The sequence below is a fragment of the Photinus pyralis genome, unplaced genomic scaffold (genome assembly GCF_008802855.1).
Source record: "Photinus pyralis isolate 1611_PpyrPB1 unplaced genomic scaffold, Ppyr1.3 Ppyr1.4_LG4, whole genome shotgun sequence".
NCBI lineage: Eukaryota > Metazoa > Arthropoda > Insecta > Coleoptera > Lampyridae > Photinus > Photinus pyralis.
This window is the reverse complement of record NW_022170511.1, coordinates 44,531,159-44,547,912: the sequence shown is the minus strand read 5'-3', so window position 1 is coordinate 44,547,912 and position 16,754 is coordinate 44,531,159. Positions and strand designations below refer to the sequence as shown.

At 37.8% G+C, this 16,754-nt stretch overlaps 2 protein-coding genes across 2 annotated transcripts in view; both read left to right on the top strand.

Annotated features, from left to right (window-relative positions):
- The window catches only part of LOC116167657 (harmonin), a 38,604-nt gene extending 32,923 nt beyond the window's left edge, over window positions 1–5,681 (top strand). Inside the window, exons 9-12 of the mRNA XM_031483089.1 lie at window positions 875–985; window positions 1,034–1,549; window positions 5,118–5,386; window positions 5,485–5,681. Coding sequence (XP_031338949.1) covers window positions 875–985; window positions 1,034–1,549; window positions 5,118–5,386; window positions 5,485–5,521 — 933 coding nt within the window. The 3' untranslated portion in view covers window positions 5,522–5,681. The remainder of the gene's footprint in view (window positions 1–874; window positions 986–1,033; window positions 1,550–5,117; window positions 5,387–5,484) is intronic.
- Window positions 5,680–12,192, top strand: LOC116169171. The gene is made up of 9 exons (XM_031485198.1): window positions 5,680–6,078; window positions 6,128–6,310; window positions 6,356–6,486; window positions 6,530–6,689; window positions 10,535–10,717; window positions 10,771–11,158; window positions 11,207–11,469; window positions 11,511–11,677; window positions 11,724–12,192. The coding sequence occupies exons 1-9, from the start codon at window positions 5,713–5,715 to the stop codon at window positions 12,190–12,192; spliced, it is 2,310 nt and encodes a 769-aa protein (XP_031341058.1). The 5' UTR covers window positions 5,680–5,712.
- The last annotated feature ends 4,562 nt before the right edge of the window (window positions 12,193–16,754 follow it).

Here is a 16,754-nt window from a genome sequence, read left to right as displayed (position 1 = left end):
TTGTGGAAAACTCTAAGTGATACCAAAGTCAAGATGTTTGGCTATTTGTCAGTTTGTTAAGGTCAAAATCTTCCGCTTCGGGCGATTCAATTAACAAAGTAATAAAACACAAACCCGACTCATTAAAATCGCATCAAATAGTATAACAATAAGTCTTACATAAGCAAATGATGTTAAAATAAGCTGAGTAAGCCTTTGCCCAATATTTACATTTACCTATGCCCATTGCACATACCATTGCGCGACCTTCCCCAGGTAATCTCGTAAGCACTTATGCCAAAGGGGTTATCGTTGCTATACGATGATATTGGCGATGTATCACCTATAAACAATTATCACAACAAATTAAACATACGCGAAGGAATATTCGGGTATCTCCGTTATAAATTGTTAATAAAGGAGCGCATGTTTGAGTAATTCCTAATAGTTATAATAATCATCTATCGTCACATCTTTAATAAGTGAGTTTATAACGAAACAATACACGGGAATGTTTTATAATCAACAATTTCAATAAAACGTCATTGTTGTGTAATAGTAAAATGCAAAAGCGAGCAGCGAGCAGTTCCTTATCCGAGTTCCGCCAGTCGATTTCGCGTGTTTCGGGCGAAATGAGAGTGTTTTAATTTTACTTTTTTTATATAAATTTGCAATTGTGTTGTAATTAATCTAATGGACAACAAGGCAAAGTTCAAACCGCTGGTTGTAATACAATGTTACGAAGTAAGTTTTTTATGGGTACCTATTTACGCAAAAAACTTCTGATCTCACCTACACGAATACAGTTTTTCTTATCATCGAACAATATTAGTTGTCTCTTATCTCCTTGCGCAATTAACGTTAATTTCAATTGATAACCTGAGTAATTTTACAGGACAGATATGCACCGCCCAAAAGCGTGAAGCGACAAGAAGCCCCACAGGAGAAGTCATTAACCAGACAAACCCCTGAAGCGGAATTAACACCACCTCCGCCACCCCCTCCGGTAAATATAAGAAATTCGAGTTCCCAATTAACTCATTTGCAATTGCAGCCCCCATTTGATAATGGTACAAATTCACGGCCGCAACCGAAACCCAAAACGCCACCGCCAGTTCCTGCCAAGTATTCAACCCTCTCGTTCGCGAAAGACGACTACCATCAACCACCGCCATGCCCGACCCCCGACTACGACACGCTTAGCATTAATTCCGCAAATCCTAGTCAGAACGACTTAGTCGAAATGGAATCTCTAGAATCCTACACCTTAACTAATCCAAACAGTCAACCGCCGAAACCCCCAAACACGTTCTTCAATAAACCACCCCTCGGTTCTCGATTATCCAATGGATCCACCACCAGCACGCTATCGACTAAAAAGCAGCGTCCCGTCAGCGTGACAATTGGCGAGTACCCATCGGGCAGCTTGAGAAGACAGCCCGGAAAGTTGGACTTCTTACAGAACGGCAATGGCGACGGAGGTCCAAATGAGTCGATTACTACTCAATTCGCGTCGGAATTGGCGCACACGTTACGAAGGTCCAATTTGAGAAGGCGAACGGAATCCATGGTAAGATTATTGGTCTAAATCTGGTTAGGGATACTATTTACGAAGATCATAGTATGTCGTGGTAGCTTTTGTTCGTAGTTATATCAGCCAATATCCAAATGGCTTTGGAAGTATGCCATTGCTGAAACATATGATTCAACTCTCCACTGGAGATTTTGCTTACGATGAAGGCTTACCATTCTTCAATTGTTTATTGCAATTGCTCTTCTCCGCTGTACCACTTAATCTCAAATATGTCTCACTAGAAACGCTAACAATTTTGTTTGAAAGATTTTTTTTGCATGTCTTAACTTCTGAGAAAAATCGCATTCCCTAGTTCTGTTTACACCCTGTATAATCAATTAAAAAGTAAATTGATAATTAAACTTCAAATGCACGCTTACTTGTAGAGCGTAGACGGTAGAATAGAGCTTTATTAGCAAAAGTAGGCGAGGAAACAAATGAAATCTTTAGGATACTTATCCATTTTTCCATCATTATAATGATTATCGCTCATTTCGCGATAGTTAAGATGAAAATAATACTGTAACGTCAATTTAATTACAACGAAAGCGCAAACTATTTATTACTTCGTCGTCGAAATTAGAACTAAACTGAAACGCAATTCGTTTACTTATATTACAAACGCCTTCTCTTTCTCAAAAGATCTCGAGCGCGTCCGAAGACATCTTCTCGAACAAGCACGTCATATTTCTCGGAGGGATTGCGTCACATCCACCTCTGTTCATTATCACCTATGACTAATCCGTCATGGTGTCTCGATATCTATTGAAATTTGGATGCATTTGTTACATAATTATCGATTTACGTTTTTATATAATTAAATAATAACTATAACATGTGATGTATCGTTGGAAATAGAATTTTGTACGGTTTCAGAATATTTAATACAAATATGGTAGATGTCATTTAAAATTTTGAATTGCAGCTAATATATAAATCAGTAAGATAAATTACCTGACCTTTCAAATGGAGCCAGAGTATTTGTATATATGAAAATTCGTTGATTAGAAGAGTTAGACATATAATAAATATCGATGTTACTTCATGTGAGAAATGATACAATTTTGCGTACACGTAAATATACGGGGTCAAGTAAAAAAGTTATCGCGCCTAATCTAATTTTTTTAGTGGACCGCCCTGTATATTTTATTCTAAAAAGAGCCTATTAAATTATCTTTCCAAAAATATAACACTAAAAAAATTTAAAAAATTCAATATTAGTTCAAAAAGATTCAAGGGACTTAATATCTTGTATTTTTTATATCATTGGAACCTTAAATTTTGTTAATTCTTTTTGTTACTCTTGGTGTTTTTTTTTAGATAAACTCGATGTGGAAAATCAAACTAGCTTTTGTTTTTGTTTTGTTTTTCAGTTACGGGCAAGAGTTACATTTTTCGATTTTTAGAGAAAATCATATAAATTCTTTATTTATTAATAAGTTTACCGTAAATCTGTCTATTGCAAATGATTTTTTCCATAATGTAACGTTTTCAAAATAAATATACAGGGTCAAGTAAAACAGTTATCATACCTAACCTCGCTTTTTTTTAATGGAACACCGTGTGTATTTTAATTTTTTAATCTATTTTTAATCTAAATAGACAGCATATTAAATTCTCTTTTAAAACCTATCGCACGCCAGGGATGATATTAAAAAAGATTCAGATTCAAAATAATTCAAAAAAGAATCCAAAAAATTTTAACTATCAAAAAAATACATCAAATGTTTTTTTTAATTTGTTTAAAAACGAAATTCTCCGAAATATTGTTTTTTTCTTTGTAGATATTCTCCTCCAACATTTTCGAGATATTTACAATGCAGTTTTCACATCGCCATCTGTGGGGAGGGGGGATTTTCTAATTTCAAAATGACCCCATATTTTGTTAATTAAAAGATCTGCAGAAAAATATTTATTACAAAGGTTTCTTTATGATTGTTAAATAATCTTCCGTTTTAAGTTAAGTTTTATAAGTAGGTACCTATACGGGGTCAAGTAAAAAAGTTATCGGACCTAATCTAATTTTTTTTTATGTAACGCCCTCTATCCTTTATTCTAAAAATATAGCGTAAATTATTTTTCCACAAATTTAATACTAAAGAATTCAAAAAATTAAATATTGGTTCAAAAATATTCTAAGGATTTTTAAATAAATAAAAAAAATTCAAATTTTTTTGTATTTTTTTGTCTTTTTAATTCTTTTTATTAATCTTTTAGGATTTTGTTGAATCACTAGATGGTGTAGAACTTTTTTCATTAAAATATCCTTCTCTTTAAAAATATCTGTAGATTTAGACCAGTGGATGCTCTCCAACGGCTTTCTTTTAACAAATTCACATGTAATAAATCGTTGCCTAAAATTTTGGAAATTTTTCCTATATCCTAATCCGTAACATAAACTAAATGCCGCTGCCATTCACTGTAAAATATTCTCGAAAATATGAATCAAATAATAAACTGTTCAGACCAATCTAGACAAGTGACAAACACAGACGGGCGAACTGAAAGTCCAAATGATCAAAATTGAATCATATAGTCCCTTTGACCATTATTTACCTATTACTGAAAACAGAATTGGAAAATTCAAAACCGTTAGCGAGTTATAATGTACACAGACGGACGGACAGAATGTAAAAATGACCAAAATTGAATTAGCTATTCCCTTGACCATTGTCTATCTATTACTGCAAAGCGAATTCGAAATTTCGAAACCGTTCGCGAGTTATCATGTTCACAGACGGGCAGACAGACAGTGAAAATGATCAAAATTGAACCAGTTAGTCCCTTGACCGTTATCTCCCTATTACTGAAAACATAATTGGAAAATTCGAAACCGCTCGCGAGTTATCATGTTCACAGACAGACAGAGAAAATGATCAAAATTGAACCAGTTAGCCCCTTGTACATTATCTACATATTACTGAAAATATAATTTGGAAAATTTGAAACCGTTTGCGAGTTTATTTTTAAATATACCTATTTAATGCGCGGATACATTTATTTATTTATTTAAGAAGTGTTCTACCCCTCGGCTATATGGTATATATAGGTACCAAAAAGAGAAACAACTAAAGTAAAGAAAAAAAGATAAAAACTAAAACCGTTGAGAAAGACATTAAAACGTTGTGTTACGGGGTTTCCATGTCTTGGTTGACGTGTCTGTCCGCCTGTTTGTTCGTCGAAAACGAATGTACCGATTACGATGAAATTTTTCAGGTGAATTCTTTATCAAATTTGTAATAATAATAATAATAAGTGCCATTTATTAGACTTCTAAAATAACATAAAGCAATATAAACGGTAAAAAAAAAACTATATTGTAGCCAGAAGCCTAAGAGGGCGAAGTTCAGATGTTCAGCATGAACATGTGATACATCTGCTAGATGGGAGCTCGTGAATTGGCAGTGTAAATCAAAAAATAAGCAAGGCCCTTTTGACATCTCATACCCAGGAGATCGTTTGCTATTTTATTTAATTTATTTACTCAAACTCAGACAGCATCGACTTTTATTGATTCACATTTCCATCCCAATTTGAGATTAATGTCTGTATTGTACGATTCCAGGAAAACCTTCTCAATAATCAACAAATTCAGCCACAGACAAATGGATCGGTAACAATATCACTAAACAACGCAAACAAATTGCCAGAAAGCAACTTTAAACTACAGGATACTAGTAACAAGTCAAATCGCGTCACCATTAACATATGCTCAATGGAGAAGAAGGCGGACGTCCCCAATGGTATCTTGAAGAATGGGAATGGTAATCACACTTTCCACAATTCGAATCATAAACCATTAGTTCAGCAGAAGAGCATTACATTCGGGGAGATGTAAGATGTTCAGTTGTACTTCTCTCCTATGTAAATATTCTCTTTCCTACACACCATCCCCTTCAGTATAACTCCCCATTAACGACGGTTTTTTTCAGGCCAACAGTCATAAACGATCAACTGCTGCAGGCCTAAACGAAAACCCATCACAAAGTGCAAAACATGTGTATATTACTCTTATTTGTGATTATAACTATTTTTATTACGTCACTGTTATTCGCTTATTGTTATTTTGTCAATTAAATGTCAACTTAGTGTAACTAATTGTAATGTCATAAAGTTCGCAATACCGAAATTGTGCAAAATGTATTGTTTCACCCCCGAGTATGTCGATCAACCGCATTCAGAAATTGTTATTTTCCGATTATTGCGATTTTGAAGACATGGTCCTAGTAGAAAGTCCGTTCGCACAAACCACAAGGGATGGGAAAGGGATTAGGCAAGTACACTTGGGACTAACACCCACGAAGTTAATCTTAGCGGCCGACGTGTTGCCACCAGTAAGTATGCTAGACGTGACTTACCTACCAGGGGTGGACCCAGATATTGAGACGTTTGAATTGGTAGCGGTCTATCCGATTGAGTGCGTTAATTTAAGCGTTTTCCATCGCAGAAAGCGACAAACGTTGAAGGCGCATTTTTGTACTGATCGCATTCTGTACTTTGAGCTAGGGGGACTAGTAAAGCGAAACGTGTAAGCGGTAGCACGCCAGTCTTTCTTATCTGACATTAGTGTTTAAGATGTTTTGGAATCTCTGGTGCGAGCGCGTCACGTTTTTGAATCCCGAAGATCCTGGATCGTCTCGTTCTGAGACTTCGGTGGCAACGTCCACGTCAAATAGCACTTTGTATTTGTTGGACACCAAAAGAGGCGTAAACGAAGCTGGACTTCACCAGTTGTGGTGTAAATTCGGATATGGAAACGTAATCAGATTGTTTAAGCTTGGCCAGTAATCAGATTGCTTACAGCCAGTTGCGCCCAAATGGACCGACCGCTATTTATACATGGGGGATCAACTTAGCGAGCCACCTACGAATTATACTCCTCACACCGATCCCCCTACCACCTCCGAGTTTATACGCGAGCCTTCCCAACCTAAGTAGGTATAACCTTGCAAAGGCTTCTATCTAAAGTCAAGTTAGATCCAGAAATCGACGCAACGTTGAGGCTCTAAAGCAACTCGTGCCCAGGCACCAGATTGGCGCAATAAATCGTTTCGGTTCAGGCATTCTTGACAATTGCAAGTCGGGTTTGTACTTAAAAACTGAAAGTTCGACCGAAGGTACCGTATCGACAACGCAGGTAGGTCCATCAGCCCTCTCAAGGCATTTTGATATGTCCACGTAGCTAGCAGAGTGGTACCTTCCAGTGGCGTAACTAGGTATTTTTCGAAGCGGTGCCGGATCAGGTTTTGGCGCCCTACCAGATTTTGGCGCCTGATCAGTTACCATTGCGCTCTAATTAATAAAACACGGTACATTTTTGAGAGAAACTTTACACACAAATTTTGCATACTTAAATTTTAGAAAGATGCTTTGAATAACGAAATCTTTCACTGCATGAAGAATAGAAATACATTTATTTATAGTGTTTCCAATTCTCGCGTCAAATTTAACTATGGCATCGGGCACAAGTCGTAGAAATGATTGCGTGCAAATGGTGGTTACACTAATACAGACTATATTGTATAGATCACAAATAAAGTATTATTATTATTATTATTATTTTAAATCTGCAGCTTTTTCCTACCGCTGTAACTTTGTACTACAAGGGCCATCCCGAAAGTAACAGACGTTTTGAAATAAAAAATTAAGAAAGTGTAAGAAACAACTTTTATTATATACATTTGGAAGCTACAATCTTAGGCTATTTTTCAACACAGTCGCCTTTCATATTGAGGCACTTAAGATAGCGTGGTACAAGTGTTTTGATTCAAACTGTGTATACATCCGCCGTCTGTAGGGGCGTTGGAAGCGGGTACCGAAAAAGGGAGTGTGGTAGCTCTCGACAAGATCTTACTAAATGTGGGGTCAAAACTTCAAACGCGAATTCCGGGCGAACGGGATGTCGGAGGAGGGTACCGACAAAGGGAATATGGTAGCCCCTGACAAAATCTTATGATTGTGGTTAATAAAAGTACTGATCTGCCACACAAAATGCGCTGAAATCCCTTACATCTCACACAAAGACTTTGATAACTTTTTACTTTTTAACAATTAAAATACAACAAATAAAATTAGTTGTAATTATATTTCAGTGCACCCTGTAGTCGACTTTAGCAAAGTATTAGAATTTAACTGCCGTTCTTGTATTTTAGAACTGGCCTATACGGTACACCACGTACTGCCCATCCCGACTTAGTGCCGTCGGTGCTTCAGCGCCTCCGGCGCGCCCTCCCCCATTCAGAGCGCGGTGCCGCGGCACCTTTGGCACCTACCTAGCTACGCCACTGGTACCTTCAAAACAGAAATCGAATTAGTTTTCAATTTAGTGCACTAATTCGTAATTAGTTGAGGAATTATAGCATATCTACACGCCTACTGAGCAGAATCCCACTTTTAAGAACGATAACAAAAGTAATTAGCACTTAATTCGGTGCTAATTCAGTACACTAAATATCATAAGACCGATACCAACAGTGAAAAGATTATCTGCCCTCTGGGAAGCCAAAAAAGAGATCTCATTTTCAAAGTGAGTTTACGAGGTCAGAAAAGTTATCTGACCTCACTTCATTTTTTGAAATGGAACACCCTGTATATTTTAATCTAAACAGACAGTATACTAAATTGTCGTTTAAAAACTATAATACACCAAGATGAAATTGAAAAAAAAAGATTCAAGCGATTCAAAAAAATTCAAAAAAGATTCATTAAAAAAATAAAAAATAAAAAAATATAAATTGTACACAATTTTTGAATTTTTTTAATATTTTAAACATTTCTTTTTATTTTTTTCAAATTGAATCCATTCAAATAAAAAGGGGAAAGGTTGGCATTAAGTTGGGGAGTATATATTACATGTGACAGCTGTTCAGGACAGGACCCCGTATACTTACTTTGAAAGCAGCAGATTATGCAACAATCATTGCAAAGAAACTTTTATGATAAACACATTTCCAATAACTTAATAAACAAAGAAATTTTAGACTTTTATCTAAAAATCAAAAAAATGCAAATTTTGCCCATAGCTCAAAAACAAAAGAGTAGTTCCCCAACAGTGTTACATACCTACTTGAATCTCGTCCTATTTAATCATAATGTTACTGTTACGCTCTATGGAGAACGTGTTGGATACCGAATACGTGCAACAATCAAAAGAACAAAACTTTAATACAAATGTCGATCATGCTGAAAGTTGAACCAACAGACGAACGGACTTATTTAGTTCAGAAACGGTCATCCCCCCCCCCCATCTGTCCAGCTAGCTCAATTAAATAAACTGGATTATAAATTTCTCAAGATCCGTCCGGCAGCTGCTACAATTAAAAAAAATCTCAGTAAAGACATTATTTTATTAATTTAGGAATCTCAGCAGCAGTTGAAATAATTGAGAGCTTGTGTCAGAAAAGAACATCTGACGTAAATGCAATAAGTGCACAAGCAAGGAAGCGAATTTGTGAAGGCAGAATCGCCATTTAAAAAAAAGCGAAACAATTTCCACCCCTTGCGCTATAGTGTAAACCGAGGTGTAAACCATCATTGTTTTTGAATTTACCACAAAATTAAACAAGTGAATCACAAATTCGCTTCATTGCTTGTGCACTTATTACACTTATGACAGATGTTCTTTTCTGACACAAGCTCTCAATTATTTCAACTTCAACGCCTACTTAATAAACATTTAAAACGGCTTTGCAAATCCATTTAAATCAAGTTTTCTTTGGACCTACTGATCGAATTTGAAAAATAAAAACATAATGAACATTCCTTTCGACCTATCCCCTTCCCATTTAAAATTTTTGGGGTGCGATTCACTCCCTTCTCAGGGTTAAAGTTATGTAAATAGTATTACTCAATTTAGGTGTCCCCCTCAAAACTAAAATTGACGTGTTCGAGCGTTTCTGTCAAAACTGTCGTTAAGTGGGCAAAATTGGCATTGACGGTTTTCAGTGGGCCACCCTGTATTTATCAGTATAGGCAATGCCGAATGCATTTTAGGAACCTTACCTTTTTCTTGTGATTCTTTTGATTACATTGACTATGTTTTAAAACCCCGTTCTTATATATGTAATTTGTTCCTGTTCTATTATTTTCATTAAACGTACATTTTAAAAAATCAGTATATCAGTTTAGTAATGGAAATTGTAAAGGAACGTTTTGGAGAAACCTGCAATTGCTTTGTTAAGGAACACCTCTAATCGATTCATTTCATTAATGACCATGTGGTTATCGAGAAAGGTGCGACTGTGAAAATTTGGTTTTGCAACTAATGCACGCGCCCCATACCGGCCGTCCCATTTCATTACTAGACGCACATCCCTATACTTTCTTACGTTCTCCATTCATTTTTCAAATACACTCTTGACCATCAATTTAACAAAGTGTATTTTTGAATTCATTTTTCACCTGCTCTCTCATACGAGCAGTTAAATGGACGTACGCAGGAAGCCACGGTGATTGCTTGAAACGTAAAACGCGATTAACTTTAACCAACTTTAAACAGTGTCGTACGTACAATTTTAAATTTAGGTTAGATAGAGCCCTCCCCCTTCAAGATGATCCCTACAGCGAATGTCCCCCATCACGAAAGGTTTCCCGCATATATAACAATGTGTGGCAATCTCAAAATCTTTACGCGGCTCATTACTCATCGTCTCCATGGGAACTGGAATGCTAAAAATTGTATTCGCCCAAGTTGCAACGTCCCCTAATTGCTAAATAAATCATTGAATGCAGCGGCACCTCTGTACAGCACAAATTTTGAAAGAGCGTCATTTAAGATAGAGCGCGATACTAAAAGATACCTACCTACTTAATTATTCACTATTTCGTTTTCTGTTCTTTTGATCAACTACGTACACATGATTTTTTTTATCACGTTACACTGGGGTTGTACATTTTAAGCGACAGTAGGGGAGGTGAGAGTTCTTATACCTATTTTGGAGCTAAAAAGTTCTAAAGGTTAAATAATCAGAGCAATCCTTTCAGTCCCTCGACAACGAAACTGACTACACTCGTTTGGCAGAAAATGCAGTCCTGTTTTGGGAATCATCCAGAAACGTTACGCAAGTCAACCGGCACCGGCGTCGCTACGGCATTGCACCTCAACCACATTTTCTTTACGGTTTGGGACCGTGGGGCATTTCGCAAGGTGAAAGGTTCTCTGTGCAAGTACACCCCTTCCGTATTACCATCCCCATATTACCATCCCCAATTCTTTACAGGTGAAACGAGCAGTATCCGCCGTCAGAACAAGGCGACAACCCGCCGAACCGGAGCTGCGATTGTCAATATCGAAAAGGCAGCTGGTCTCGTCGATATCCTGCGAGGCACTGCATTTGGACGGTCGTGTGGCAAAGTCTTGGACGTCTCTGAAAACGCCCGTTGTATTCTTTTGGACTCCGGATTATTGGTACAGGCCCAGGTCGGCAAGGGACGCGTATCAAGAGTTAACCGAGCATTTGAGGAAGGTTCGGCAAAGTTGCCAACGCAAGAAAGGTAGGAGAAGACGGAACCTTGGTTTTAAAAAGGGATTTCTTTGTATGGAGAGGAGGTATGACACCGACGAGGACACCAACTCTGCGACACAGACATCGAGTACATCTGCAAGAGGTAACTTTCAGTAAGCCCCAGTTTTTTTGTCACTTTTACGCTTGTCAGATGAAACATCCGTGCAATATTTGAGGAGACTTTTACAATTAAACATCAACCTCACATCGTGGGACTTTGACTCAACAACCCTAACGTGCCAGCTTACAATAATAGATCGCGATCTATTTCTGAAAATAACCCCAGCTGAACTAAGCGTGATAATTTGGAAACAGACATCAAAAAGTGCACCGAACATCGGAGCCTTTGAAGCGTTTTCGCATAGGATAAGCTGTTTAGTGGCCACCGAGGTTTTGCGAGACGACACAGAGAAAGTATGATGCGCTTACGAGGAAAAATAACGACCAATTTTTAGATAAGGGCTAGGATGATCAGCAGATTAATAAATGCAGCCGAAAAGTGTCACAAATTGTCCAATTTTCAATCATGCAGAAGCATTTTGTGTGGTCTGCAGAGCCCGGCGGTTTACAGATTGCATAGAACGTGGGGTTACGTACGCAAAAGGCACTCGACCAAATACCAGTAAGAGTTACGCGAGTTAATCTGATACAGCAGTTTACTCTTTCAGAGTTTTTGAGTGCATGTGCCGCCTGTACAGAGACCCTCGACTTTCAGCTTATCAGCGGGTGTTCCTCCAAAAATCGCAGTCAGCACCTTACATACCAAGTTTGACAGATTTGCTACTGAAATTGTTACCCTGCCATTCCAATGGCACACAAAATCAAGCAGAGTGGAGATCATCGAGTACACTTAAAAGGCTTCTCTCTGCTTTACGTATGTTGAAGATGACCTCAACGGAAACATTCGAAACTGTACAATCCGATTGCCTTGAACTTCGTGATGGGCGCAGGGCGCTTTTAAATCAGTCCGTTGAATTTCTGGAGAAGAGCCAAAGGGCGGCTCAGAAGTATACAATGACGGGAAACGAGTTGGCCGGCGAATACCTGTTAAAGGCTCGATATAGAGAAGAACGAGAGAATTTCCTACATTCCTTAAGCGTAGAGAAGTCTAATTTTGTATATAGACGAACTTCTTAATAAATTACGAGTACCGAAACTTCATTCGAATACAGAGTAACATAGAGGGCTAAATAAAAAAATGAATAACGGGCGATCAAAAATGAGTTGCTGTCGAGTTGCCTTTGGAAATTAAAGTTAAGCGCGATTTATCATGTAAACAAAAATTCCAAAGGTGACTCGACAGCACCTCATTTTTGATCGCATAGTACTAGTGAAACACTATAAGGATTCTGCCAGAACACGATATTTGTACTAAATTAATGGAAAAGCTGTGGCTAACTTCCGGTCTCTAACTTTGGGGCTTTATATCTTCTGAACCGTAGGTGTGGCCGGTTTCCTTGTGCTTTATATCGGTGGCTAACTTTCTGGACCTTCTTGAAGCTCTCTTTCAATCTTGTAAAGATTCAGATTTTCAGGACAATGTAAAATAAAACGTCTAATCAATGCAAAAATTCGCACCATCCGTCCAAATGAAAAGCATTTCAATAGAAAATTGTCTTTTACCTCGTTACAACATGCGATATAAGTTTTTGTTCCTGCATTATCTATTTCAGTTTCGTCTGAATTTACGTAATGCCCTCCGGATTATTAGGTGCCGTGGGCTCAGGGTGATACACAATCTCATGCACCGACTTAGACGCCCTGTGCTCATCTACATTACAGATTGCAAGGTGGTCTCTTAAAACAAGGAGTTCCCCAAGGTTCTGTCCTAGGGCCGCTCCTGTTTCTTATGCAGGGTCATTCTTGGCGAGCGTCAGTTAGAAAGATATGGAGAACCTTTGAAAATGAAACTAAACTGATAAGGTTTTCGCACATGATGAATTGCACTAAAATGGCGCCGTAACCATTTTTTCAAACGGCAACCCCCGTTTTTTTCTTCACTGTTGTTTTCCTTTTCCGAGACCTTTAATTTGATACAAAATGATAAAGGTTGCTTCAAACGGTTTCCGAGATATTCCTTGCTTTAGTCACCTCTTGTAACAAATTAAATTTCTCTTTGATTATCATTAAGCGATGCATTTGCATTTGCAGCAAAATAAGCCAGAACAGTTATTTAATAAAAATACAAAAAGCATATACACTGCGGCGGGGCTCAGGGTGACCACTCCAGTATCACACCCTGAGATGGACATCACTGAGCCTGAGTCGAAGTGTATTATGGCTGCATTGAATGCAGTTGTCGACAGGATGGAGGGCCCTTTCCTCGGCTGGCAGATGTCCGCTGGAATCCGCAGAGTGCCAGAAGACCTTGGACTGGTTCAAGAGGACTGTTCCTCTTATTAAGCCCTGAGATGGAGCGTCTCTGAAAGTTCAGAGGCACGTCCCTAGAGTAACCAAGGTGATGGCTGTGTTGTACGGGCCCTCGGAGAACACGGCCATCATCTCGAAGCGTTTCCATAGGCAAAATCCTGGTTTCAGGACGAGTCTATGGAGGACGTTCTACCGCAGGGAGGGTTCTCCTCGCATTTGATGTCGATGAGGCATCCTATCAGGCACTACAGAGGCACATAACTTTCAGTGCTGCTTCCGCTGGGCCAGGTAAGGGAGAGAGCTTCGCCGGATCAGCGGGACCCAGTACCGTTGCGACGAAGGGGGCTCAACCCCATAGTATCGACCTCGAACTTCCGGCGCGATCGAGAAAGATTCCGGGTCGATCTGTGCCAATTTTTTTTAGGCAAAAAAAAATCCAAAACAATTCGTACTTTTTCGGTCAGACTTCTCAATCAAAAGTTATAGACTAGAAACCAATTTCGAAAAAAATTCAAAGGGCTGTAACTCTTGAACTAGTAGCCCAATCTTGGAACTGTTTGAAATTATGGATTCTACAGGCCACGTTCTATAAAAAAAAATTTTTCCGGGTCGATCTGAGACAATTTTTTTTTGAGGCCCTAAAAAAAAGGCAGTGTATAACCTTCCTTTTTAACCAAAAATCGACTGCACCAAAATTTCTCGGGAAAACACTTTCTCTTATTAATTTTGGTGCGTAGAATCCAAAACAATTCCCCTGACGAGCCGCCATTGATATACAGAGTCTCAAGACAAACTTATTTAAAAAATCCATATAAGAAACTCTGATAAGTAATCCTCTATATTTCATTGATCAATATTTCGAAATTAAATTTTTATAATTGTTTATTAAGTTTTCTATTATTATAATTTGACTTGTGTAAATATCTTGTGATAAACTACACTAATAAAGTATTATTATTATTAATACATATCGGAAGCCGGAAGTGAAAGATATCCACTTAGAATTAAAATTCCCATGAATTTTTGCAACTGAGCAGCAGAAACCTTATAATCGTGCGTGGCTATATGCAATTATTTGATTCAATAGGGCGTTATCAAAAAATAAAGAAAACACTTTAAAGGGAGTATTGCCACCAACCTTTAATTTTATGTCCCCTTCCTCTTCTTACCCATACCAGTAGATGGCTCTACAACTGCCTCAGTTGGGGTGTAACTTTCTGCTTGGAACGTGGCATGAACTTCAAATGCTCCTGTAATGTCAGTTGCGATTGCTTCCTCTTGAAGAAGGTTATCGTCTAGATCTCTAGATCCTCCTCATCGGTGAGGCTATCGACCGTGGGTGGTATATAAACAGCATCTATTTCGTCTACGTTGTCAAAATTGGCATCCTCGAGAATTGCTTCCAGTTCTCGATATGAAAGTGCCCTTCTAAACTCAGATTCGGAAAATCTAGGTAGGAAATAGCACAGTACGTTGGAAAAAAATACATTATTGGGTTTTTTACCTTTGAAACATCATTATTCTGCACTAAAAATCACACAAGTTGTAGAAAATTTTATGAGCTTTCAATTTTGATATAAGAAGACCAATTTGGCTGAAATTTTGTACCAATGTTCTCAGTACCGTATCTTTGAAATTAAATGGATACCAACAGGCCAACGCATTCTCGAAAATGACACATTTCTCGGTTTTTTTTGCCATAACTTCGCTATTTGTACACCTACAAAAAGGGAAAATAATCACCACCTGCATAACTTGGCCCATTTAAGCGGTTTTGTATCTCTTACGGTTTCCGAGTCCCCATAATAAAAATGAAAAAAAAACTCACCCTATAATTTTTTAATAAACGTTTGTAGCATTTCAGTGTATTGCTACTTAATTTAAGTTAATTTTCGCCTCTTCTTCTGAAGGGTAAGTCAAATCAAATAAATAATTCATTAGGTCATTCTGGATTTTGTTATTAGGGCATTTAGAAAGCGACTGGGTTTTAAACTTATCTACCGCTACACCAAATATACAGTCACGATATAGCCGTAGCTACCTGTTTTGGGTACCACAACTGTTGGAAAAGTAATCACCCTTAAAGAACCAGCTTTAAACTTGTCATGGGTGAGTCGGGCAATTGATTACTGCGTACATAACCAAGAACATCTACCTACTTCCACTTCTGCAAGTCATTTATGGGTCAGATAATCGAGGTTTTACAATATCTAATTTTTTTTACATCAAACTTTGTACTTTAATGCAGAGTCTGGAAGCATGCTTTTGGCCCGTATTAATAATTTGAAAATTAATTATTGTCATTAATGATACTTAACAATTTTGGATTTATTAAAGACAAACTCCCTCAAGGTTTTTTTTTTTATTTGTGAACGCACCGAGAATTTATTTTAATGAGCACGCTGGAAGTGATTACCCAGGAGTGGGTGCACGTTTGGTTTGCAGTAGCAGCAGTTTTTATTTTTTAATCAGGATGGGAGGGGGGGGGGTGAGAAATTTTAATTTTGTGAGTTTGGGAACCACTGCTCTGGATGATGATGGTGTTATAATGATTTCTAGCCTCTAAAATACCAACAACCACATAAGGATAAAAATGCCAACTCCCGCATAAGATGCGGGGAGAGGCTCCCTCTCCCGCCCTTCTTTTGGCTACAGCCCTAAATGTTCTCTCTAATGATCCCTTTGGTTATAAAACTTATAAGTATTGAACTACGTATATTTTTGAAAGTATTTGATAGATTTTGCTGAAATTTTTTCAGAGTGTCTTTTTGGCATCCTAACGCTAGTTGTGGACACTTCATTCTACTTACGGGCTTGTGACGATATGGCACTTCATATTTACAAAAACGTGGATACGAATTGATTTTTTTCACAAGAAACTAAAACGTAAAAAGTGTGGCCATTGATTAATTGATTATTATTATTATTATTATATTATTATTAAACACTCTAAGGTTACTCCTACATTGGGAGCGGAGTCGATCTGGCCACTAGAGCCGACCCGGCCAGGCCAGACCAGTCCAGACTCGGCAAGAAAGGAAGAGAGAGTGAGAGACGTTTTGGTGTGTATAACCTTCCTTTTTTACCAAAAGTCGACTGCATCAAAATTTCTCGGGAAAAAACTTCCTCTTATTAATTTTGGTGCGTAGAATCCAAAACAATTCGTACTTTTTCGATCAGACTTCTCAATCAAAAGTTATAGACTAGAAACCAAGTTCGAAAGAAAATTCAAAGGGCTGTAACTTTTGAACTAGTAGCCGGAGTAGCCCAATCTTGGAACTGTTTGAAATTATGGATTCTACAGGCCACATTCTATAAGAAATTTTTTT

Excerpts from the sequence above, each read along its gene's own strand:
- LOC116169171 (XM_031485198.1), top strand. The coding sequence starts at position 5,713 with ATGTCGATCAACCGCATTCAGAAATTGTTATTTTCCGATTATTGCGAT. Across the intron at positions 6,079-6,127 it reads GGGGACTAGTAAAGCGAAAC|ATGTTTTGGAATCTCTGGTG; the intron begins GTGTAAGCGGTA and ends TTAGTGTTTAAG. Across the intron at positions 11,678-11,723 it reads AGGCACTCGACCAAATACCA|AGTTTTTGAGTGCATGTGCC; the intron begins GTAAGAGTTACG and ends TTACTCTTTCAG.